Source organism: Thunnus maccoyii, chromosome 13 (genome assembly GCF_910596095.1).
Source record: "Thunnus maccoyii chromosome 13, fThuMac1.1, whole genome shotgun sequence".
Classification (NCBI taxonomy): domain Eukaryota; kingdom Metazoa; phylum Chordata; class Actinopteri; order Scombriformes; family Scombridae; genus Thunnus; species Thunnus maccoyii.
Window position 1 is genome coordinate 4,139,569 of NC_056545.1, and position 27,035 is coordinate 4,166,603.

General features: G+C 37.8%; 1 protein-coding gene across 4 annotated transcripts in view; it reads left to right on the forward strand.

Moving 5' to 3' along the window:
- cadm1a (cell adhesion molecule 1a) overlaps positions 1–27,035 on the forward strand; it is a 411,670-nt gene that overhangs the window by 300,489 nt on the left and 84,146 nt on the right. For 3 of the 4 annotated variants that reach the window (XM_042430719.1, XM_042430721.1, XM_042430720.1), the window contains one exon: positions 11,204–11,350. In XM_042430719.1, coding sequence (XP_042286653.1) covers positions 11,204–11,350 — 147 coding nt within the window. Of the gene's footprint in view, positions 1–99; positions 244–11,203; positions 11,351–27,035 lie in introns of those variants that run through there. The other variant, XM_042430722.1, reaches the window with a different exon arrangement.

Consider the following 27,035-nt stretch of genomic DNA (forward strand, 5'->3'; position numbering starts at 1 on the left):
GTTGTGTTGTCAATAGTTTTGTATTATTTGAATGAAGAAAAAATCTGGGAAAATATCAGATATACTCTTTTTTTGTCTCAGCTGGCTGTGGGGGCATGTCGGAAGTTTGTTAGCTGACAGGCTACCAGTGTTAAATCCTATGTAACAACGACAGAGTAAACAAACTGCTGTAGCTACGGTTAGACAGCGTGTTGCTAACAGGGATTTCGAAGAGCATCTAACAGGTCCAAAGCATCATTTCAGGTATGTTTACATGCTCCTTAATGTGCTGCAGATTAGCAACTTTTTAGCTATCTGGCCTGTCAACTGACATTAGCAGTGCACTATTTTCCAGTGAATATTTGTTTGGTGGCTCGTTCAACAAGCTAAGGTGCAAGACAAGACATATGTTCATGTTTGTAAGTTAGATAAAAAAGTGACTTAGCAGGAAAGCTAATGTTGGTTGTCGTTCAGAGTCTGTGGCTCTTGTGTAGCAGGATGCAATCAGGCTCAGTGTGACCATCTGCACTGTTAATGATGAAATGCCATGTTATTGCTTGATTCAAGATTTGATTTGCTCTATTGAGACTCGAATTAAATTAAAGAATTTGAAATATAAATGTTTCCCTTTTGGCGTCTTATAATTTCTCAAAGGAGAACACAAGGGATTTACAGAGCTGATATGCTGTAGTAGAGAAAAAAAAGCTAATTTAATTTCAGTTGGACTTTAAAGTAATTTGACAAACTTCTGAACTTTCTTTAACCTTATTAATTTCATTACTTGTGTTAGTTATTTACAGGTTGCACAGAATTCTGACATAAAGCATGTAGTTCCAAGATTTTCTTATTTGAAAGTACACTTGAGTTAAATCGTTTGGTTCCAACAACACTGTGGAACTATATCCCACAGAGACACTTTTTGAATGTTTCTGCCACTGTCATCTCTCTTTGCATAATGCCTGTGACCCACTAGGTCACGTTTATAAATTACTAGCATTCAACATTGCTGCTGTATTAACATGAGGCACTGGGGAAACATGGATCATTGTGAGTCTAATCACTCAACTGACCAATGGGATTATCTGCCATAAATTCTATTTTCTTTGAGCTTCCCTCTAAACAGTCGTAGCCTACATACAAATTAACTGAACTGCCTCCTTCAAATCCTCACCAAGAGGGATTCCGCTGTTTGAAGTGGTCAGGCTATACAAGGATCTTGACCTTTTCTTGGTTGCCTCTAGCTGTCAGTCGTCTGCACTAACACAGCATTCACACAGTAAGTCCTTGCTTGAAGAGTTGTTCTGTTCTCACATAGTATGGTTGGAATGACAGACTTCAACCGCAACTCAGTAGTAATGCATCAAATACATTTTGAATAGTAAAGTCATAGGTTTCCTTGCTGTTTGTAATCTTGGATGATTAACTCTAGAAGCAAATCTATCAACTCAACTCATCTCAAAGATAAAAGGCATTCACACGGTACCCAGCCCTGATGATCTCGATCACAGCTGTATTCCCATGTCTTACTTGGTAAATTAAAGCTGACATATCTGACACTAATTCAGAGCCTAAATTTAATTCATTCCACCGTTTGCAGCCAAGTCGAACTGCTAATGATGCATGTGTCTATCCGTATAGACTCACCAATAAGAATTATTTAATGTCTTGTGCCATTTTTACCACCTGGTCACATCAAACCAATAGTACTGAAAATACTATGAGTTACTCAGAGTTGCACTGACAAATTTTCATAAATTGTTCCTGAGTTGGGAGGCAAGGGGGATGCAATACCATAGGGTCCTGCCTTTGAACAACTTTGTATTTATACACTCTGTCTATTACTATTAGGCCTTTTAACAAGCTTACTGCCCCCATCCTTCACACTCACACACTGACAGGTGCAGAGATGCCCACGGGTCACGGGTGTGTTTTGAATGGTTACTCTGTAGTAAAACACTTAAGGGAGAAGTTTTAATAAAGCCAGATTTTTCACCCATTTGGTGAAGATTTGGAGATTGTGTGTTAAATTTTGGAGATTTCATTATGTATGGATTTAACACTGATTAAGTTTTGAAGAATGTTGAAGCAGCTGAAAGGTCAGCGGGTCTAGGAAGTAGGTGAGAGAGGTAGTTAAATGCCAAAGACACAGTATCTGCAAATCTCAAACTACCTTTAATGAGTAACACAAATTGTACATGTACGTGGGCCACACAGGCACTATAGCAATGAGAGGCCCTGAATGAGATTACAGGATCAATTTTATACCAAATAGGTTGTCACACAAGTATACTTATTTGGTAAGATTTGAGAAGGAAGGCTTTGTTCAGCTGTGGTCCGTCACATAGGCAACAGGTTCTGAAACCTTCAAGGATAAGTTTTGGAGCATCATATGTCTCTGTCACTTATGACAATCTCCACATTGGTTAAAATAATGCTAGTTCGGTCACCAGTATTTGCTGTTCTCATGCGCTAAGAGTGGGGTGATACTGTTTAATCAAAGTTATGCGCATGTGTTATGTTCATGCGCTCTTTGTCGTAGCTTTCTACAAATGGATGTATGTCTGTGACCTGTCCAAAAAACAAACTGTTGCTTATTAAGTTTCTTTTCTACTGGGTACATGTCCTTTCAGCGTCATCCACTGTCAAGGCTTTCACACACAGCTGAACTCAGTCTCCATGCGTAGATTAAACATAGTTTATATGATTACACATACATAGCTGATCATACAGTCATATGATTAATGCAGTTATTTCTCTAACAAGAGTTTGTGCTTTTTATCGTCTGCTCCTTTCATATCCTTTCACATTTCTATTTTATTTGTTTTATTTATTCTGAGTGTTAAAAGCTGTGCTTTATCGGTGGGGAGAGGTTTAAAGACTCTGTCAGCCAGCAGTTCCTGGCAGTGTAAAGCATTTCTATGATGAAATAATTGTGGGAGTAGTTTAGATTTATCAAGCAGCTACTAGTGATTTATACTGTGGATTGCGGTCAGCTGTGCTTTATCATAGGGCAGGAGTTTTGATGTTTTGTTTGTGTGTGTGATGTTGGCTAACTAATGCCTGGTGTGTGCTGCACTTCATATTGCACCTCACACAAGTAGATTCATTCATTATTAAATCCTGATCTATCATGGTTCAGGGCTGGTTTGACCGCGATGGATCAGCTGATGTAACAGTCCAATTATGTCCTTGTTGCACTGAATGCATTTTTAGACTCGGCCAATAAAATGCTGTCGGATAGGGGCCCACTCAGGTTTGGCTGCAGGGTGGGCCAATACATTTGCATTAAGGTATGGTATCTACTGCATCATTACTGTGTATGACATCCTGTAAACATTATTTTGGTAACAAACGCCTTCATAGGTAGTAATGCTGTACTTATACAGTCATTCAAAATGAACTCCTTGCAGTCAAAACAGAGACATACAATCAAATGTGTTCACATACATCTGTTAAAAAATGCAATCAGACAGGACTGACTGCAATCAGACATTGGCAAAAGACAAACACGTTCAGTTATACTTTCTGTCTCTCTCTCTCTCTCTCTCTCTCTCTCTCTCTCTCTCTCTCTCTCTCTCTCTCTCTTTCCCTCACACTCACTCACACACACACACACACACACACACATAGATGTTCAAGCCTGATTTGTCATTTTATCAGCAGGAGCAACACAAAGAAAAAAGGAGAAAATTAAGGTATGCTGTTCATGCACTTGGATACACATGTTCCTTGAAATGTCAAAGGGAAGTTAATATCTCTGATGATCACAAGCAGTGCAGAGAATAGCATGGCACACAATTGTTAAGCACATAAATTACGAAAATGTACAGTACTGTATGTTATTGCTTTGTGTTGCATCATGTTTCTGATTGAGACAGGGTATGAATGAATGCATGTAAAACAATAGAACTAATAAAAATGCAATATTAGTGCTATTACAACTAATAACACCACAGGGAGAGCTGAGATGGGAAAAAATACAGCGACAGACTGATGTGTGGATTAATATTTAATATTTCCAGCAACCTTTTTATCCTTCAATCCTGTGTACAAGTGATTCATTATGTGCAAAACAAAATCGACAAGCAAAACCTCATCTAGTGAGTCAACGAACATATCCAAGATAATGTGCTGATGCGGTTTGGGGTCATTACAGTGGGGTCTGTTTCCTAATGAAACTCTTTCTCACTGTCATGGTGGCCATCTGTGTGACCTAACTTAATATGCATACATTTCTTATTGAATCAAATGGAAACATATGGCTGTTAGCGTAGGCAAATGGAACATGGCATTTTCCCTTTCATTGCAATCTTAGTGAATTTGGGCCTCTGGCTAGCTTTGTACAGTGCAATGTGGGTTGTCATTGTCTGACAAATTTAATCTAGGATCGGCTGCTCCAACTTTTTGACACGGATGGCCAACGGCAGAAATCTAGCCCTTTTTGAGCGCCATGGGCCAAATATGTTACTGGCCGTTGAAAAAGTTGGAAATATCAGAGGTACATGACATTAGATAAAACATGAAAGATGCACTTTGACGGTTTTAACCTTATCTGTTTGTATTTGTAGTATGATATGCTTTTCAAGGCCTACAGTATTACCAAGAGAGAGAAAAAAAAACATGGATTCAAAGCATTATTGAACACCAGCTTCATGTAACGTAAGATATTGCTATTTTTGCAGCATGTTTTAACCCTTTTATTGCACACCACGTATCAATAAATTTAATTTATAAAGACTTGGAACTAATCCATCACTAGGGCTGCGCATAGTTTTATTTTATTTTCTAACACTAATGCCAATACAATACATTTTTAGTACAGATAACAAAATATATACTATACCATATACTATACTTTTTTTCAAAAGCTTACTAAGCAGCTATATAATAACTTTGCGTTGTATAAATCAGGATGTCACTGTTTGACATTATACTGTTCTTGACGCAACTGACAAATTGTGGTCAGTACCATAAAACTATTGAGGTTTGATTCACAGCCCCATTCATCAGTTATTTTAATTTTTATTTAATTCAAATTATTGTGGAAATGCAGAGATAAGCAGGGGTCAGTTTGGACTGTAAGTGATGCATTGTATCTGATGTTCAAATACAGAGATTTAGTTGTATATAAATTCAAAGTACATTGTCAGACACTCAGTTATTTTTATACTGTTATAACATCACATGTCAACGTTAAACATGGTCAAAGTTCCAAAACATGAGGTGACCATATTTAAAATGCTCCCTGGAAGTCCGAATTCAGGTCTTCAGCTTGGTCTGAATGCTTTGTTTGCAAAGTTACCTCTACTTCCTCTTCTTTGTCAGATTGTTTGCACATGCCCACCACCGGCCATCTGTTCCGTAGTCTGTGTTGCTAATGTTGTTCAATTAGTTATTTATTTACCATGGTCCTTTGAGCTGGTTTGTCCCCTTTGTGTTTTCGTGTTAGAAGTTACTGTTAAGCAGCCAACTCAAAACTCAAATGTCATAAAAAATAAAACAGATGAAATAAAACAAAAGTTCATTCATATTTTCTATCTCAAACAAGTCTCTAAATTGATTTTCATGTTGTTCTGAAAATAATGAAAGCTGGCAGCTTTTTGTATATAGGAAATCATATTTGTATTTTATCGCTCCCAGTGAACAATAACTCTCCAGTCATTAGGTCGTCCTATAATCTAATAATATTTTCCAGAAGGCCCTGTGGTTTTTGACTGCGTAGCCTATCAGGCCAGTAAAACAGTGATATATTCCTTTTTCCCGACCATGTAGTGCAGGGTTTCCAGGGATAGATGGATGCAGATAGTTTCCAGACAATATACTGTATCTCATATTGCTTGGGAGATTGAAAAGATGTGCAGTTTAAAGCTTTGCTGAATACTAACTCTGTTGGGAGGTTGAGCTAGACATTTGCCATCTAACTTTTCCATGATGCCTCCAATACACTTTACATTGGATTATTTTTTCTCAACTATCTGCTCAGATTTTTCTGTTAGACTTCTGATTCTTCATCTGTTCAGTGGACAAATGGACAGTAATAATGCCTTTGTGTTTGTGTGTAAACGCAGCAGCTGATCTGCGATGGAAAAAGGCAAATTAAGTGATAGATTTAAACATTTGAAGGAATGCACTAAGTGCAGCTCAGACCAGTAATTATATATTACTCCTACCATCTCTGATGCACCATTATCATGTCTGTTTCAAATATAAGAGTTTATCTTCTACTGTTCTCATTCTGCTCTGCAGGACTGTCAGTGGCAACTAAATGTGTTTCACTAAAACCTTCAATGGGAGAGTTTTCTTTGAAGGAATTATTTGTCTTCTTCTTCTGCCCCTTAGTTGGTTAACTTTATGCATCACATTTTTTGTTGAGCTGTCAAAAAGGCTTCTAGAAGTACCCAGCACCCATAAAGTCCTCACAGTTACTGAAGAAGCACATAGTGAATGCAGCCAATCTCCACTGAAAAACATCAACACAGAGCTTCTCCTTGTATTTTACAAAAGGACAGAGGGGACATGTGTTTAGTTTGTCATTTTGAGTTTTCTTGTGCTCACAAAATATTTATTCTGCCATCACAAGGAAATATTCTGACCTTATTTAGGATCCTTTTAAACTCTGGAATAATAATTTGGTTTACTAGAAGGACATGAATGTTTTCTTTTGTGATCATAAGATTACAAAGTCACAAATCAGCACATTTAGCTTTGGCCCTCTTTCTTAAATCCCCGCTTTGCTCTATTTCTGATAGACTTACTTTGATAGTCAAATCCTAGCGAAACAATGGATCATGTTCATTTGTCATGGTCATAACCAAATGAATGACTGGTGATTTATAAAATATCATATTTGTTCATATATAATTTAAAGTGATAAAAGTTTATAGTACAAACTTACACCTTGCAAAAAATGTATTAATGAGGCAAGGCAAATGTATTTTTATTCCTAGACCAAGTTAGGCTTTCAGGAGTATAAATAATGACCATAAACAGCAAGAATTAATGGGTTACAATAAACAATTGTCAAGTTAAATTGTCCTTGTAATTGTCCGCCTACGGCACAAAATCTGTTAGTTTGCAAAATATAATAATCATCAAGAAATAAGCAACACCCACACTGTAACTGAAGTCAAAAAACTGAAGCCAGTTTATTTACAGGGTTTAGCTCTTTGACTAAGAATCGTGTATCAGTGTTAATTTTATTGTTGTTGCTTGGTAAAGCATTTGTAAGTTTGGATTTGGTTTCATTCGTACTTTACACCCATATTTTCAAGTCTGTTTTCCTCCGTTTTGCACGCATAACTACAGTGATTGTGTGCTGGGCTCTGAGTGCTGCCAAAACACAGGGGACACACTCAATAGCCTACTGTGCCTGAACACATCATGTGTAGACACAGTTGGAGCACTGAAGCTGTTGCTCTGCTAACATGCTGCTTTCGCTATGCAGCCTGTGTAGACACTGTGTGAGACAGTGAATAAGAAACTGTTCCAGTATCAACAATGACATTTTTTTTGCTTTTGCTCTTCACGGTGGCCTTCTGACACACCTCCCCCTGAAGACTTTCATGCCAAAACTACATTCTGAAATGTTAAAAAGCTTCATGTTGCAGCTTTAAACAGCCTTTGTTTGCCCACCAAGATGTCAGAGGCTTTTTTTCTGTGGGACCTCTGACAGTGTCCTAGGTGGCCACGGCACATGGCTGTTGTTGGCCATTAATTAGTGTAAAGCCCTCCTGCCTCCCTGTACCATCTTCCAGCATGTCAGAGTTGTTTATTCAGCACAACAGGAACAATTAAGCAGCTGACAAGGTGGCCATCATTTGAAGTCCTTCCCACTACCTCTACTTGCTTAAAACACAACTTAGTAGACACCTTGCAGCACCCTGCAGCTGCCTTGTAACCTTCAGTGGATGCCTTGAACAGCATTTTGTAGTGTGTTAGCGTATTATCATAACCAGATGCCCATTCTACCGCCTACCTCTGCACATCTTTGAAAAATTAGGTTCAGTCTTGAATATTAAAGACATCGAAGCTCATTTATTTATGGCTGTGTTTGGGCCACCAAGGGATGCTGATTTGAATCTCGTTTGTTAAGCTGTCTATCCTTATCTGTCAGCATCAGAGGATGCAATTTCTCTCTTCCTACCTCATCCTCGTCTCCTAAATGGCAGGGATATTTAGAGGTGCTTGACAACTGAGGCATGCAAATTAGCAGTTGATGTATTTTCGTATGTAGGCAGAAAGTAAAACAGGGAATTAAAAAGACTATCCATAAGTTTTTTTTGTTTTGTTTTTTATTTTCTCAACTTCAACTTGAAAGCTCGGCAAAACAGCAGCTCTCTCCATAACATCTAGTGTATTCTAGAGAAGTGGCTTAATTTATGTAGCCCTGCCTCTTAATTTGATGTGGTAACATAGAGAAACACATTGTCAGCATATTATAAGCAGAGCTCTTTAAAATTAAGTGAAAATACAATGATCCCCCAACCTCATTTGTAAGTTGTAGCTTCATATTGAACCACTGGTTTATAATAGCTGTCATATTTCTTAAGTGGGATGCTGGTGCAATGTGATCCTTTTCCACATAAAAACTAATCAGCTTTTGACAGCGGAGACTAAACTTGATGGCTATTCCATCTACTGAGACCATTAAAGGCCAGGACTGTGTATACAATGACAAGAAGTAATTGCTTTTTTTATCCTGATAGTGCATAGTGAAAGACAACCAAATCTATGTCCAGGACAATGGAAAGACAATAATGTTTGTTTCCTTTGTTTTTGGGGGTTTTTTTTGGCCTCTATTGCCTAGTTTGACAAAATCTGTAACATGGTCCATGACACCATGCTAGTTGATATCCCTAATCCTGGATGTCCACCTCTGGCCCTTCCTTATCACCTTTGGACAGCACATAGGTCATGAAAGACCACAAGCTAATATTGGTTGGTTTGATTGGTTCAACATGTATGTGACATGTGTCTCCAACAAGTGGTGATTTGATTTTGTCACTTTGACGGACTATTTGTGACCACATAGCCTTGAGTATGTCTGGGAGCATTCTTGTGCATCTCACTATAAAAATGTTGCACCTAGGACAAACATCACAACTAGCCACCACTGGCAAGCTGCCAAGTGTAAGTTTTGTATTGTTCATTTAAAATAAACCAAAGCCCCACTCAGGGCTTACCGTCAACCACAACAATTGATGCAACCCCAAAGCAAAGTCTGAAATGTTATTACTGTAGTTTTTCAAGTCAACGTAGCTGAGACCTAGAAATAATCCATTTTTCATTCTTCAGGCAGAGATATTGTTTGTGAAACAAGGAAGTGCAGCAATCTAAGTGGTGGCTGATGACTGATGACGGCTGTGACCAATTTTTCTCAGCCCACAGGCTTGTTGAGCAGTTTCCTTGGTCACTCATCTCTCTCTCTCTCTCTCTCTCTCTCTCTCTCTCTCTCTCTATATATATATATATATATATATATATATATTGGACACATATTAAGTGGTTCTGGTCCACTACCTGCTGCATGTTACCACTCATCAAATGTTATGTTATACATGAACAGGACATATCCAATAAACATGAATAGGAAGGTGTGTGTTCTTTAAATTGTGGGTTAAAAATGAATTTAAAAAGAACACTCAGCAAACATTTTGAAGTCACAACATTCACTGAGCTTAATGAATCCATCGACTTTACTCCTTTTTTGTAAAGGTGTGTCCTGGAGTAGGGGTTCCCAAGCTTTTGTTTGTTTTCTTATTTTTCTCTTATATTTGTTCTTGCACAAAGCAACAAGAGGAAATTATGAAAGTCCATGTGGGATTCAACAAGCTCTCTTAACTTTCAGCCTGATGAATGTCACCTGTTTATTACTAGGTGCGCGTTTGTGAGATGTGATCTTTTGCATAATCCACATCCCTAAAATGTCAACATAAGGCTCCATGTTCCGCTTTGTTTGTGGGCGAGTTTCATTGTCAAAAAGGTTCCCAAAGAGTAAAAACACTGCACAACTTCAAGTCTTGCTTTCAGAAATTAGAAGACAAACATGGAACAAATTTAGGAGTGACAGTAGGACATCTGAAATAATAACAAAATATGAATCCAGCTAACATGTCATTAGAACAGCTCTGTACTTTGACAGAAATAAAGAGGGAATGCTTTGACGTGAAGTTAGATGCTAAAAAACATCTTTCTAAAGCGAAGTACTCCGTGATGGGAGGCAGTCAAGATATGACAGTCACAGAGATATTAGAGGAGAATATTATAGTCTACAAATGATGTTATACTGTCAGCTACAACACATCATACTCATCATCATCATCATCATCATATCATACTGGACACAGACCTGAGGCAGCTGTAGGAGTGAGAGAAGTCTTCTAGCAACTACTGAAATGTAGAAGTTTCTGTGACAAAATATGGCCATAAAAATCATAAAATCTAAAAACCCTTTCAGTAAGTTGGCAGCCATGATGATGATGATATGGTAAACAGAATATCAATTTTGCATTAAGTTTGTTTTACCAGTTTTTGTTGGGGTTTTTTTTGTTAATTTCTGTATCATATTTAAACTCAAATTAAATCCATTTAGGACATTATAGTTGTATGTCAAACAAGTGTTTCTCAACAGTGAAGAAAGGCAGAGATGATCTATTCATGACATGTACAACAGGTTTGGACCACTCGTAAATTTTGTTTATACCTAAGAGAAAATTCTACGGTGAGAACATTGATGAGTGCCACAAATGTTCTTAAATCACTCGTACATGCATTTTTAAGAAGGAATCTGTTGGGACGCGTGCCTCTTGCTTGAGGCCTAGTGTATCCTATCAATCTTCTTGTGATGTCTCACATTTATCTTATGTGATCTTGGTGGGGAAACACATCAAAGGCCTCTTGACATCCAAATTTGTTCATGTATGGCTCGTTTAAGAAAACTGTCAAATTATAATAAGGTTTTATATGTGGTGAGATATGGTATACAGATCTGGTTGAATCTGTGGCTTTGTCTCTTGTTATAGCCCTGATTTCATTTATATTACCTCCCAGTTATTTATGTAGCCACACCTCCATCTTGGTTTCCAATTACACACCTGAAAGTTATTGTAATCATTTGCATTTAAAAATCTTTTTTTTGCCAAAATGCTGTTAAAAAAAGGCTGTCCCTTGTCTCTTTGCATTTACACCATGGTAATATATGTGTTCTTGTCTTTGCCTCGACCAGTGGTGAGTCAGAACCTGGTGACAGACAATGTGTCGGTGGTGGAGGGTGAGATGGCAATCATCAGCTGTCGGGTGAAGAACAATGACGACTCGGTTATCCAGCTGCTCAACCCCAACAGACAGACAATATACTTCAGAGACATGAGGCGTGAGTATCACTATGAGTCACATTACTGTCATTACTGTCGTCTTTTCATTAAGTTATGTTCTTGTGTCCTTGAATGTGCATTTTTAGGGTTGATTTACTTTGTTAGACTGGAGGAAACCAATGCTGACACATGGAGAACATGTAAACTCCACATCGAAAGAACCCAGGTGTCAACCAAAGCTGTTACTACAGCAGCCAATCACTGTTTCAAGTTTAATTGTGTCATTCTTTACATTGCAACAATGCCAACTTGCTGATGAGAGACCCTCATGGAACAAAATGACATACAAACATCAACCTAACTATAGTTGATGGGACTACTGTTTCCCTAAAGTACTTTTGATTTGGAGGTGTTATATTTCTTTAACATTGTGGCTATCAATGCCTGGATGCAGAATCAGGGTTTGCTCTGCTACAAATATGTAACATGATAAAAAAAAATACAAAAAAAAAATCGTTCCTTCAGTTGGATGTTTGAGCTTCACTATGCAGAATAATGTATGTGCAGAGTTTGACACTAGAGGGCTGTTTTCACATTCATCTGCTGAAGGAGGAAAGCTTCTTCGTGCTCACCAAAAATGTGAGTTTAAGACGTTAGCTATACATACAAGCATGATTTGTGACATCAACACAAGTCTGATGTGAAAACATGAAGCCTCCAATGCACAAACAGTGAGAACAGACTTCTCAGTTAAGTAGGAGACATCTTGTATCCAGCAGTAAAACCTTTGAAATGAAACATTATTGTATATTCATAGATTCTGGATTTTTACATTAGGGAGAAGGAGGGGATGTCATTTTAAGAATTTTAATGATGTAATTCAACTTTTTTTTGTGTGTGTGGAAAAAAATGTATTAGACCCAAATTATTATTCAGAGCAGAATATTTTTATATGTCTCAAAACATGTCTGGAGGGGATCTTCAAGCTTAAGTATCTAGCCCAGTGGGACTACAGGGCTAACTTTATAATATTGGAATAATGTATGAGTGCTCCCAAGTCATAATTACAGGAGGTTTTCCTGTTGTGCCTCCGTTTTGGTGAAATGGCATAAATAGAGCATTGAGGAAGCTTTAATAGCAAAGCATCATGCTGCTTTGCACAGACATAAATATATAATCAACAAATATTGTGAGAACAGGAATTTGTCTGTGTGACATTTTTGAAACACAGACTACTCCCCATCCAACATATTAGACAAAAGGACACAGGAGAGAGAGTCTCAGTGTTAAAAGACATCAAATTTTACAGTAAAGTGTATGTAACATATACTTTTCATCAGTAAACATTTCAGGGTGGAAGAGGGTATTATATGAGGAGAAAGTAGATTGTAACTGGTAGGAGACATGATCTGCTGGAAGAGAGAGATCTGTCAGCATTGCCATGTCTTTTATGTAATTGATATATCATATGTTTGATTGCAGCATGAAGCAGTTTGATGTGATCATATGACATGGAAATCAATCCCGGTGATGCATGTGCTATATTTATGTCAGTTTCACCGGTTCATTTTGCATGCAGTTATAAATTAGTTTAGACATTTAAAGCTGATAAATTAACACAAATATAAACGTGTAGCTTTACCAAAGCATGTGAATAGAGCCAGCAGTCAAGTTGTATAACATTAATTAATATTCTCTTTCAATACTTGTACTTCATGGGAGTTGCATTAAGTTTGACCCACATGTCTGCTGCAGGATTAATTCAGAATGAGGTTACTACAATCTAGCAAACATGTTTCGCTTTCAATGTGTCTGCTTTGATAAAAAAAAAAAACTGCTCATAGCCCTGAACATTTAATGACCTGTTGTGTTTATTCTTATCCTGCCCAATTATCGTGTCACAGCTCTAATTAGCTGCGTTCAACTGGATATATACACCGTTCTGTGCTTTGTCTTGACAGGTTTTTTTATTGTTTTTTTAAGCCCCCATGTGCTGAATTAAACATATTGTAGACCTCTGTAACTATATAACAGTAGAATTCTGTTGCAAGTACAAAATGTGCAGAGGTTGTTGTGGACATATGTTTACTTATTCATTTATAACTCCGAGTTTATATTGCTCTCAGCAGTTTGTATAGTATTCTAACCTTGCCTCCTGAAAAAGTGATCATATGCAAGTAATTTGCATTCGTGAATACATTTTTAAAGGAAATGTTTTTGCCAATAACAAAGAAAATTGTATATGGAATATATCTGCAAAATGTTCACTGTTAATGTATTTCATTTTCTTACAATATGCACTACTGGTAACTACAGCAAGATAAATGTTCATGTTTAGGCACTTAAAAGCACTTGGTTAAGGTCGGGGTAAGATTGTGTATTTAGAGTTTGGGTTAGCCCAAGCCCCACTTTTTCAATACCATGATTGTTCTCTAATCTTAGCTAAATGTTTCAGTGGACAACGCACAGGACACAGGACATAACCCACAGTTTCTATTCTCAAAGCCCTGTGCTTTTTTTTCTGTCCACCTTGATTTCCTCGCTATGACGTCTGTATGCAGTTGTCACGGTTGTTTCCTCAGTAAGAAAAAAAAAAAATATGCCAGTGAGTGAATCCAGGCAGCCATTCTGTTTCCTCCAAAATGTATTTGGAAAAGAAAAAGAAATTAGTGGGATATAAATATACTTTATAGGAGAAAGGGTGTTCTGAGAGTCTGCGTAATGGTTTGTGTGTGTCATATAAAAGCAAACTTTAACTTGTACACAGGACAGGGTGAGTTTGAAGTTTGGAGTGGAGACATGGAGTTTAGCTGTTATTTTAGCTATAGTTCGCTGTTTTAGCTACTGATCCTCTCACTGTTCTATCTGCCGACCTGTGTGTGTATGTGTGTGTGTGTGTGTGTGTCTAACCCTACTCCCACATACTGGCACTAAACAAAGATGCATTGTCCAACAACTGATGGAAACCCAGAGAGAGCAGAGACAGAGATGTTCTGTTTTTTTATTTAGAATTTTAATGAAATTGTTACACTCTATCATTGCCAGTTAAAATGAAATGAAAGGTAATTATAAACATTAGATACTTTCATAACATCACTGTCAGTGTAAGTAATTAATATCTGTGTATATTTGAATTGATGTTACCTTTGTCTAATGTTCAGCATCTTCTTGCAGCAGTAAAACAACCTCCAGATGTTTCGGGCCATTAAATCAGGGTCCAAATCAGTTCAAACCTTTCTGCCCCTTTTTAAAACAATGTAAAAATAATAGATAATAGATCAGTGACTAATCTAATAGTCACTGAAAAACAATAAAAATCAACAGTGATGAGGATTGATTACATACTATTACTGATTTCAGTTGAGAATACACAAAGAAATGAAAACAAAGCCCAAAGGCAATATAAAAAAACACAGTCAGTATGTCAAGTATGAATTTGTCTGTGTGTGTGTGTGTGTGTGTGTGTGTGTGTGTGTGTGTACAGGTAACCCAGTAGCAAACACAAGTTTTTTTTTTAGTGGTATTGAACACAATAGCCAGAAACACAAAGACTAATTTGCGAACACTTGCGAACACAGCTGGACTACAGCTGGAATAATAGTAATACATTTATAAATACTTAAAAAATCACCGCCATCCCTGAGCTCATTCAACAACCTCTGCTATATTAGTTTAAAAAACAACAACCATGAAATATGCAGGTATAGAGGACCAATTACCTTGTCACCTGCCATCAAGATTTCCATTATGTATAAAATGTATGTTATACAGATTGAAGATGTTATCTTACATCTCACACATCATGCCTTTTTAAAATACATTTAACAGGTGATTATAAGTCATCTAATTCTCCCAGTTTGAGTAGAAATAACTGTACTTGAATAACGTTTTAATGGTATAATACTTAGATCTATAAATAACTTGGTGCCTCAGTAGTCGAGTCAAAATGAACGAATGAGGAGCGGTTGCGTGGATCAGAGCACAGTGATGTTGCCATGCTAACGGGAGACACTAGTGCAGTATCTGAAAAATGAAGCACAACAGTGATGACACCGTTTGAAAGACGCCAGTGCTCTTAGGCCCTTTTTCAGACACAGCAGGCAGACAAGATGAGCAACAAGCTGGTTGAGTGGAGCATCTAGCAGATAAAGAAACGGATATTTTTTTTTCTCAGAAAACGTGTCTAAACAAACTGAATATTGGACTTACATACATTACTGTGCAAATTTTTTAGGTGCTATAAGTGAGGATGCTTTCAAAAAATAACTTCAAATGTCTTTAAAACAGGCACCAGTTCTCCTAGATACACTTGTGCACAGTTTTTCATGGTACTTGGCAAGTGGGTTTGGAGAAGTTACCACAGTTCTTCTGTGGATTTAGTCGTCTCAGTTGCTTCTGTCTTATCTAAGCCCAGACTGACTAGACAATGTTGAGATCAGGACTCTGTGGGGGCCAAACCGTTTGTTGCAGGACTTCTCGTTCTTCTTCACTCTGAAGATACTTCTTTATGACTCTGGCTGGATGTTTGGGGTGGTTGTCGTGCTGCAGAATAAATTTGGACACCTCCATGATTGCATAACGGATAAGAATCTAAACATCCAAAGTCCCTAAAACCTTTGCACACTACTGTACGTCAAGTGGACAGACACACTTCAAGTGAAAACTAATGTTGCTCTGTGTCTGCTGGATGTGGAAGTGGGCAGTTGTTTGCTAACATATTCGCCATAACAACTTAATTTTGAGATCTCTCTTCTCCCTGTTGGTCAAAAATTGCTTAGTCTGGCTAATGTAGGACTGGTAAAACTGGAAGAATATACAGAAAATGAAATTAAAGCAGCAAAAGAGTAAGGTTAAAGCAATAAGTAAAGATAAATTTGCAAATTCCCATCCTAGAGTGCCTTGTAGTGTTTCATTTAATACCATAAAACCTCCTTCTGACATACTATGCTCACATAGTGCTGTAACATTATGCTGCATGTTCACTATAATTAGCTCCCCAGATGTTATGGAATAGCTAATATCTCTGAAACAGAATATTTCTATATCTTTTGACCTTTTTCTTCAGTAAAAGTCTTGAGGCACAAGCAAAAACACACTATACATGCACTCATGACTTAGTTTTTTCTACTTTCTAATCCACCAGTGACTCCAAGGCCCCCTGCGGTGCCAGACCCTCCTCCACACTCAACACCCTCTCCTTAGTCATGTTTACGGCGTTACAAACACACCCTCTACTTACTATACAAGGGCACACTCGCAGAGAGTCCTCATACGTATGCTAAACTGAGCTTGGTATTTATCTGCTGTTGTGCTGAGCGATGGTGAGCCGACTCCCACAAGCTGGCTGTCAAGGGCAAGGTGTTCTTTGACATGGAGCTCCTTGATCTCATGTGATCCCTCCCAGGCAAGTTTGCTGCAGCTGCACTGTTTCATTATGACATGGCCTCCACCAAGCTGCCTCAAAACAAAATTGCCCCCTTCAAAATATCACATCTGCCATCTTCGTCTGAAATCAGCAGCGGTGGATTTTGTTCGTGAATGTGAGATGGAGAGCAGGAGAGAGTAAAGACGAAGAGAGAGAGAGAGAGAGAGAGAGAGAGAGAGAGAGAGAGAGAGAGAGAGGAAGGAGTGCTTTGAAAACTGGCTGTAGTTACATGCAGAGTAACCTGGCATGGTCACTGCTTAGTCATCCTACTACTACACTTCATGTCCAACCAAAGCAGTTCTGATGCGCTCTTCAGTTCTGTTAATTTTATCAAGTTCAAATGTGAGATTCACAAGAGAGATGTGTTGCACCGCAGTTTTACGCATCTTTACAGCGTTGCTCCAGATGCTGAAAGACACCACTCAATAACGACTATTCCATATCCATTAAAATGGGGGTCCTGCAAAAGAAAGAATAAGAAAATATATTTTTTAGTTCTTAATATGGGTCAATATCAAAGCACATTGGTTTATACATTTCCTATAATGCAACTTGATAGTATCTTTCAAATTCAAACGCCCACATCTTTCAAACTCCTTGACTCACAAGCAGGGCATGTAGCTTTTTACTCTACAGCTTCTGCAGGGATTGTAGTGATCTCTTTTGGGAGGTGGTCTTGTGTTCCCCAAACCAAGATAACTTAATCAGGGGGTATTTTCCCAGATTTAACAAAAAGCTCCTTCAGAGCCAGAGAAGACATTATACAACTGTTTTCACAGGCTGACTACTACTCTCCATGACTGGTAAAGTGATATCTAAAGTTGGGGTGCTCCTTAAGGTTTTTCTGTAGTGTAGTTTGAAGCAGCTATAATATCCTGTAATCCCCTGCACTGCCTTCAATAAACAGAATATTCCTCTTAACAGATTTTCCACCAGCAAAAGTAGTGTGAGAACATTGGTTCGCCATGTTCAGCTCGCACAGAGAAACAGCATTGCTTCTATGAAAAGACAAACATAATGCTTATGTACAGATTACCAACAATAGGTACAGATGGTGATGTCTCCACAGCCAGGCCGTCCTCACTCCCAACTCCTCACATATCGAAGCTTGGTCAGGACCCCATGGCGTCACTTTTTAACGCACTGGGTACCCCTTTGACATCATGTACATTAAACGTGTAAGTCTGATAGACTTCTGTTGAACTCCCACAACGTCTGAAATAGACGCTATAAGACCGATGACGTCTATATAAGGTGACAAATTTCAGGCTGGTCGCCAGAATAAAACGTTGGCATTGTATGTTTCTACAAACCACAGATGCGTCGAATGTGTACATTTCAACACCTGTAATATGTATCATATTAACATTTCCGAAGTGACGTACTTCACATGACATCTGTATAATCTGACTTTATTATTAGGAGGTGGATGGCTTGCGATGTTGTTGGCTGAAAGTTGGAAATCAGCCCAGAGCACGGTTCAAGACCACTTTGCCGTTTTTATTTTATTTTTTATTTTAACCCAAACCATGATCTTTCCCTACCCCTAACCATGTGGTTTTTGTGCCTAAACCTAACCAGACCTCAACCACCTTAACTGTTGTCACACCATAAAATATAATTATTTTTTAACAGTCACTGCTAACGCTAAAGGGGTACCCAGTGCATTGAAAAGTGACGCTAGGGGGTCCTGACCGAGCCTCGATATGTGACAAGTTGGGAGTGAGAACGTGTTGCCACAGCACAATGACCTGTGTTAAAGGAAAACTGTTTTGCTCTATTTAGAATCAGAAGAAGAAGTGAACACTCAGCTGATAGATTGCAGCTCAAACTGCAATATGTTTCTGAGCAACATATCACATACATTTTTGTTACTCAATTTCAGGCACAATTCTTTCAATAGCTAATGTTATGTCTGTGAGATTTACTAATTGTAGCTTTTTTTTTCAATTACATTAATATTAATAATATAAATTTATAAAACCAATTAGCCAGTATTATAATTATCATTATAGTATTATTATTGCATGTGCTTGCTCACGCGGGTCTCTGTAAATTAAAGAGTACAGTCTAGACCTGCTCTATGTGAAAAGTGCCCTGAGTTGACTTTTTGTTGGCGCTATATAAATAAAAATTGAATTAAATTGAATTGAATAAGCAGGAAGTACATTTTTATATTTGACATAACAGACTTGACTGACACCCAAAGTCTCTGAAATGCACAAATATATATAATTTAGAATGAATTCCTAATTGTTGATAATTAGAAGGCTCATTATTATCATTATGAGATGTCTATAGGCCAACCTTTCATTATAAGCTAATATTTAAATTTCTCCTATCAGATTGACCACATTTATTTAATTTAAAATGTAATGAATTTATTTGGATACTAAACAGCTTTCATCACGCTTGTTACCTTTACTTTATATGTGCAAAACAGTTTTGCCTTGTAGCATTAATGAAGTAGATATATAATAGAGACTTAACACAGATCTTAGATCTCTTGCTTAATAATAATAATAATAATAATAATAATAACAGTAAAGCTCAATTAGTGAAATGGTGGGACTCTAACATGCAATTCTACATTTTAGTCAAGATCTTTTTTGGTTTCTTGATGGCTTTGTTAACAATTTGGGCTGACTTATCCTTCTTATTCTTTTTCAACATACTTACTAAAGCAAAGGGAGTATTTTCTTCAAATACACATCTAAATGGTCTCTTGTTTAAAAAGCTAAGAGGAACACTTGGGCACTCATGCTCAAATGCTGCCCTTGTTCCCCTGCGGAGGAAGGGAATAGTTGCAGCTTCTTAAGCAGTGGGTGATCTGTCCACTTAAGGTCGGCAAGGTTCAGGCTAAAAGGCTTTACATGAAAACAGCTTAATGAGGCAGTATGGACGAAAGGAAAATAAAGTAAAATATTCCCATGATCAGACCTAGCAAGGAGACATAATTTGACTTGATTATTATTTCAAATAATTGATATTGCAAGAAAAATGCAATTGCAATTGACTTTACTGTGATCAATCAGTTATTTTTAAAAAAATGGAGTCATGTGGGGCTCATAATTTACAAAAACAACCCATTGAAAATGAATGAGTGACGGAGCTTCAGCAGTGTTTTTGTTGCACAAGCATGAGTAGACAGCAGTGTCTTACCTTATCCTCGACGATCAAAAATCCTGTGATCTACACCACATGCAAGCCACGTGAAACATACCACACACTGCCTTACTGTCATGTCAGCACTCATACCAAAGCTTTTGGCTCTTTTTGAATCAGAAGTGATCTGTTTTTGCTTGTTACCAGGATCTTTAACAAGAGGTAACTGTTGGATCATCTTCACACTTGAAAGGGGCAAGGGTTAATGTCAAGTAGAAACAGCAGGAGGGAATCCAACGGAACAGGCTGGCTGAGATAGACACGTCTTTTCAAGTCACCCTTGCTTGGTATTTCAAGCAGCACTTATTGTGCATCAATCTTTAAATGTGAGAAGCATTTTTATTGGATTTACAGCTGGAGGTGAAGTGATTTATGCCACTTGGGGTCAGAACCCACTCAAAGCAACAGAGCCCTGATACATCATTGTCTTATCATGTTGTTATGTGCTAACATGTTGCTAAGCGGTTTCCTATCTAGACATCCAGCAGACAGAGAACAGTGTGGGCATTGATGTGAAGTTGGCTGGCCACCTGACAAAGCAAGTCCAACATTCACACTCATTTTTGCTCCAGTTCAATCCTGCCAACTTGTCTCAGCTTTTCTGCTGAAAACCGCAATCAAAACCACTGAGCTAAAAAAGAGGCTACAAGCTTCAGCTGCAGACTTGGATAATAATTTTCAGTCTTTTCATCAACGTTAATATTAAAATGTAGTTGAACGGAGTTTTAATGTGGAAGGGAACCTAGCAGTTTCCTACTTGCACAAGTAAAATATAAAGTCTATTTTGCTCTACATGACTGTTTCAGACTGCAAGTAAATCACATGCACCGAAGCCAAACTTATGAAGCTACTCATTGCTGGTTAGATTATATTTAATCAAAATTCTAATCAAGCAAAAATGTGTATAACACAAAGTAACTAAGTGGCAAACAGAGTATTTGTTAAACATTAAGTTATTTATATAAAGGACAATTTATTTAATTCATTTGTAAATGTGATTGATAGTTACATTGTTCTTGGGTAAATTAAATAACTTGACATGTATATACATGTTTGGATTAGATTAGATTTAATCCCCACGGGGATCATCAGTGGTTACAGTAAATAATAATGATGAGATGCATCTTAAACAAACAAGATATGCATAAGAATTAGAAAATGGAAATGTAATTATAATCACGATGTACTAATTATTTTTTATAAACATACAATATTGTGGAATATCAACATGCGAGATGCCAGAAATTATTCAACAAAAAATGTAATAATAATAATCCTGAGAGAAACATGACAGTGTTTTATTCCAATCAGCAATGCCAGAGTCTTAACTGCTGAAGCAAAGCCAAAACACTCCCATATTGTGGATTTAGGTGGTGACTGCACAGTGATTTGGAAGCCTGGACTTCACCAAGAGTGGGGAGGAGGTTGGTTGTAAGAATGTAATTACCCCTGCCCCACCCTATCTCACCCACTCTGACACTCAGTAATAAAACTTTGATGTGCTCCTCTCAAAAAGTAGCGGCAGCCACTAATCACAATTGATTGCAGCCACTTAGGCGAGCTGCACTCATCATCTCCTGCTCTCTCTGGATGGGAGTCATCTTCAGCTGAGGCTGGAGGAAAACTATTCAGATGAAATACAGAGAGAGAATGAAGGTGAATCAAGAGAGAGGAAAAGAAAATCTAAGAGGAATTAAAATAATGTAGTCAGCGGAGGTGAAAAAGGGGGGGAAAAAGCCATTAGAAAATCCATGATCCATATTTTCTAATGTTTTGTTTTAAATTTATTTTCATCCCACTCTAATTTTACCAATACTGTCACTGCATTTCAATGCAGAGATCACAGCAGCCTGATGGATGATAACTTGTGTTTGCACAACCTGTTTTGAGACTCATAACCAGCCTTTTCCAATTTTTTTTCTCCATTTGAATCTAACTTTTGACCAGCGCCTTGCATGGCAGCTCCACCGCCGTCAGTGTGTGAGTACGTGTGTGTGTGTGGGCGAATGAGAGGCTTTTGTAAAGCACTTTGTCCTGCTCAGGTTGTACAAGTGCTATCTATATGCAGTCCATTTAGTATTTAAATTTTTTATTTTAAGTGCTGACCGGTAATATGAGATGGAAGATGATCCTAGGAGGGTCAGATTCAAACATTAAAGGATAGCTTTGTGTTTGGTCAAGTCTATCTCAATAAAATCCTTGCTAAAATTGTTGCGATATGTATGTTGAAAAAGTTATTGGTTGCAGTAATCATCCTTCCATACAGGCTGCAAAGCACTTACACCGTAAAAGATGGGGAACAAAATCCACAGTCCTCGATCTGTTCAAAAATGCATCCAAAAGTTTAGCCAAAGCTAATACAATGCTGTCAGTCAGCTGGGTATCTTTGTGTTGGCAGTCACTGCAGGTTTGTTGTCACAGTGTTTTTTTCCTGGACTTTTCCCTCCTGTGCTGTGCCTCAGCAAGGAAACACTGTTTGGGGAAAACACAAAGAGGGCATTTTGTTCTAAAAAGACCAAAAGTCCAAATATCCTTTAACTCACCCGTCCACATATCCATAAATCCACATATTTAGTGTACTGCACTAATGTTGCACACTAGACTTTTATTAGAAATTTGAACTTTCCTTCAAAAAATGGAAAAATTAAATACTCAAACTGTAATGATCAAAATTTACAGTCTGTAAGTGTAACAGACCATTTAAAGTAGTTTGCCTTGTGATCCAGCGGAGGGCGTTCTTAATATATGCTTGACCTATTGCATGCTCTTTGACCTATCAGCAAAGTGAGCTAATAAATTAAAAATGGAGAAGGACACTAGCTAGCAAAGCTGTTCTAATCGGATAATCATGAAACAAAGCATCTCAGAAGCAGTGTGTGGAAATACCAACACTGTTTGCCAACTATGTAAAAAGTCACAGCAAATTGTATCTGACACATCGGGGTATACGGGTTGTGTTCAAATTAATTCAGACAAATTACTTGTTAGTTCAAATCCATTTGAACTTGACTTTTTCAAAAAGTGACAGCCCTATGTTGCACTATACTATAAACTACCCCTGCACTCAATGTTGACACTGAACATGTTTCCTTCAACTGGTTCTTTTCCTAGTTTGGTGGTGCACATTCAGAGTATTATACCCAATGTTATGCATAGCATGCTCACAGCTCATTAAAGAGGGCGTGTTGTTTACCAGCAGTAATCGGCATGACCATTGACACTCATTTTTGTGCTATTATTTTTGCAAATATACTGAAATATATATATAAGTATGTATAATTGGTTCATTGCACTCAGAAACTTGAATAAGACAAATAAAGAACATACCCAGAGAGGAGAGTTGGACTTTCACTTTGTCAGCTACCTTGCCAAGTCCCCTTGGCTGTATTTTAGGACGGCTCTACTGTACTGTCTTATCAGTATGTTAAATTTGCTTCATCGCCATCAGCTATAAAAACCTGACAGATCAGATAATTTACAGCCTTTCAGAGTTTGGACAGACTTCTCTTATCCAATGACTCGACTATCAATTACCGTTGTCAGGCATCTGTGATGTCCTTCTCATGCTATCAGATATAGAACAAGAGAAGAAGAACAGGGCAAAAAGAGCATGAAACTAAAGGTCAGCCTCTTTTTCTATTTGTCCAAAGTACACAAAGAGGTATGAAATGTGTATTGCAGCGTGCTGTGACGTAACAATAAAAGAGTTGTCTGCAGTGATGCCTGGCTCACCTTGTCTTTGCTTTTTTTCTGAAATGTACCACTATGTTCAACCCCGCTGTTTGAACCAGACTGTTCTCCATCATCTGTCCTTATATCTCTTTGAGCCTACAGCATTGTTATCCCAGACCTTGCGCATGGAGGACTGTGTCCTTTCCAAACTGCTACAATGTCTCGGTCATTCTTTTCAATGTGTATTAGAAAGAATTATTCAGCTCATGCTTAAACGACAATGCCTTATTTAGAAGTGATACCTAAGAAGATTATGAGATCTTTGAGAAATGCTGTTGTGAAATGGATTATATCTGATTGGCAAGGATTTCTCAAATTGTTGGCATACTAAATATATTTCTTTCAAATAAATAAGTTATGTTTCTTTTTTTTCTGTTTGTAACTTAAAAAACAGACAAATAAACAAATACAGAGGAAGACATTTAGAAGAAATTCCCTACATTTTCTGGCAGGTTAGGCAAAAGAACAGGTGATTAGTTCTTGGTGCATTTCTGAGTCCAGGTGCAGATCTGGGATTCTTTTTTATTTGTTGTGTAACATGTTTGAAATGTTTTCCTATTTTCTCAAGAACTACTGTAGTTTGGATAGAAATCATATCTGAATCGAGGCTGTCCTCCCAAGAAAAACAACAAATAGATCATAATGTCAGTCGCACATCGACGTATAGTTACATTTGATTGAAGGATGCTATCTAGCAGCTGTAGTAATTATGACCCCGAGCAGTTGAGATGACATATATACTGTATATGTTGAGACATTTTCAGATTCAGAGAAGGAGGAGGGGTGGATGAAGGCAATTTTTTAAAAAACCTGTTACTACGATGGGCCCCTAACCTTAACCCTGTGGTTATTATTGTAGTCATGACAACAAAGGTTGCCTGACTTTAAGTTCATACCTCATATTCAGTGATTCAAATAGCTCTGGTGTTGTGTTAATTCACGGTTCATTGATTGCTCTATCACAGCTTTGTTTCCAGGGTTAACAGTGGGGATTAGGGATGTGCCCGAATACAAATACATTATTCGGCAAAGCACAAATAGTGGGTTTGATACGAATATTTGTTTCATAACCTGTTGTTCCCCTTCTCCTTTCCACAAAGTTAGGTTGTAAAAAATAGGCAATAAATGAAAAGTGCAAAGCAAGAATCACCTTTGAAGTTCTTCCCTATACATTACTTGGTGTGCTGTCTCTGTGTTATGGGTGTATAAATAGGACTGTCTGCATGAGGCAATGAGTAAAGTTTTAGCTCAGTAATCAGCGCAGTCGTCTATGATCTTGGAGACTCCAGTTCAAGACCCAATGTGGGGACCAACTTCGTAAGGTAGTTTATTCATGAATTCTTATTGTAACACTTTCATTTTCTAAAATTAAAAGTGTCATAAAAACAAAAACAGGATTTTTAAGCCTCTTTCCATTTTTATTCGAATACAAATACAGATACAAATAATTTTGCTGCCTCAACAAATACAGATACAAATACAAATACTGGGCTCTCGGCACATCCCTAGTGGGGACATCATTTTATAGCTATCTAGATACCCAGCTACAGCCATGAATAGCACCACAAAATGGCAAAAGTGTGGGTAAGATTGATTTATCTGTACAGGTTGTCTTCAATCAGGAAATGTTAAGCTACTGCAGCTTCTGTGGTGAGTGAAAATGAAGTTAGCGAGACAGAAATATCACTCACTGTTGTTCATTTTGTTGTTCAAACCAAAGTGTAATGAGCTTCGTGAAGCATTTCATGGGCAAAATGTGATCCTGACTGTTGAAAAACTGTTGCAACTAAAATGAAATTTTCTAAGGGGGCGGTGTGATGCCGGCCGGAGAATTTTTTACAGACCAAATAAATTTTCTTCAAAGCGAGACCAGGCCTAGTCCTAAGTGATCGCATCACCTGTAGAGCAGTATATCAAGTCATTGAGACAGAAAAAGCATGTTCAATCAAGATAGAGAGTCAAATGAACAAAGAAGCTTTACTCTAAGTAAAAGTGCAGTCAAAAGGTGATTGGCAAACTGCAGCCTTAATGGAAGAATTGTCGTTTCCAAACCATTTCCTCCGTTGAACTTTGCGGCTGCATCCCATCTCTTCTTTAAAGTTGTGCTGGCTTGCACGGTTTTCCTTTGGAGTCATCAGTCCTCAACATTACCCACCTTCTCCAAAGGGGAAAGGGTGAAACAAGCTGGAACTTAAAAGGAAACTCAGGTTGCTCTCAAGGAGAGATAAAATGGTTTTGGTTATTCAGTTGTGCTAAATCTTGTTCAATTACTATATTTGTGTTAGAGGTCAGACTATTGTTGCTAATGGCTTCAATTTAAATCCACAAATTATTAATAATTTCCCCACATCTATCCGTGAAGAACTAATTGATGCAGTACAGCATTTTAGGAATTTGGTTACCAACTGTAGCAGATGCTTACACTGGAACAGAGCCTGTTTCTCCTTTAATAATAGGAAAAAAACAGTTTCCTCTATACTAGCTATTTTAGCTATTGGATTGTAGAGATATCCTGTGTGCACCGTGCTGCCACTGCCTTTAAACCATCGGATGCCATTCATCACAGTGCCCTTCGATCATTTATCTCCATCGTAACAATAGAGAAAAAGTATTTCTCCCTCCAGAGAAGCTCTGCCTCTAAAAACAGGTTGTATGCTCTCTGCAGTGCATATTTATACTGCAGCATTGGCATGTTTTAATCTGGGAACATTTAAATTAATTAAATCATTAGGATTAGAGGCTGACCTCTCATTTTAATAAGGGCTAACAAGTCTTTTGAATGAGCCACACTAATTAGGGGTATATTATTCATGTGCCACAATACAGGCTTCATTGTGCTTAGACAAAAGAAACTAATAGCTGCGCTAATGGAAACCAACCATTTACGGGGTTTTGGTGAATATGTGGATCTTGTATGGGGAAGAAATTAGCATTTGCATGAAGAATAGCCCTGTTGTCTACTGCATTTTCAGACATTTGTTCCAGCTTTTCCTAGTTTGTTTGTACTTCTTCTGAGGTATTTGTTTTGAGTGTTGTGAGCAGTCCTTTCAGGCAGCACAAAGACAGTAGCACATTATGTCATGTACAGAGCACCCACATCATGACTTTTTTATTTTGCTTTTTGGCCATGAAAGAGCATACAGTAGATGTATGTTGAGATTAAATATTTGGATGCAGATTTTTTTTCTCCCACATTTCTTTCCTTAATGTGATGTCGAAAGGACTCATCACCAGTCAGCCTTATGGTATCACTTAAAATGCTTCTGATGTTCGTGTTTAATGATGCATAAAATCAATTGTGGTGATTAGTGTTCTTGCTTCTCACTGGCATTCTCCCTCTCTCCTTTTTTCGTCTGACTCAATCACTCTCCTCATGTCTGTCTCTTGACATTAAAAGCAGATACTGTGCGGTTGTACAGTGG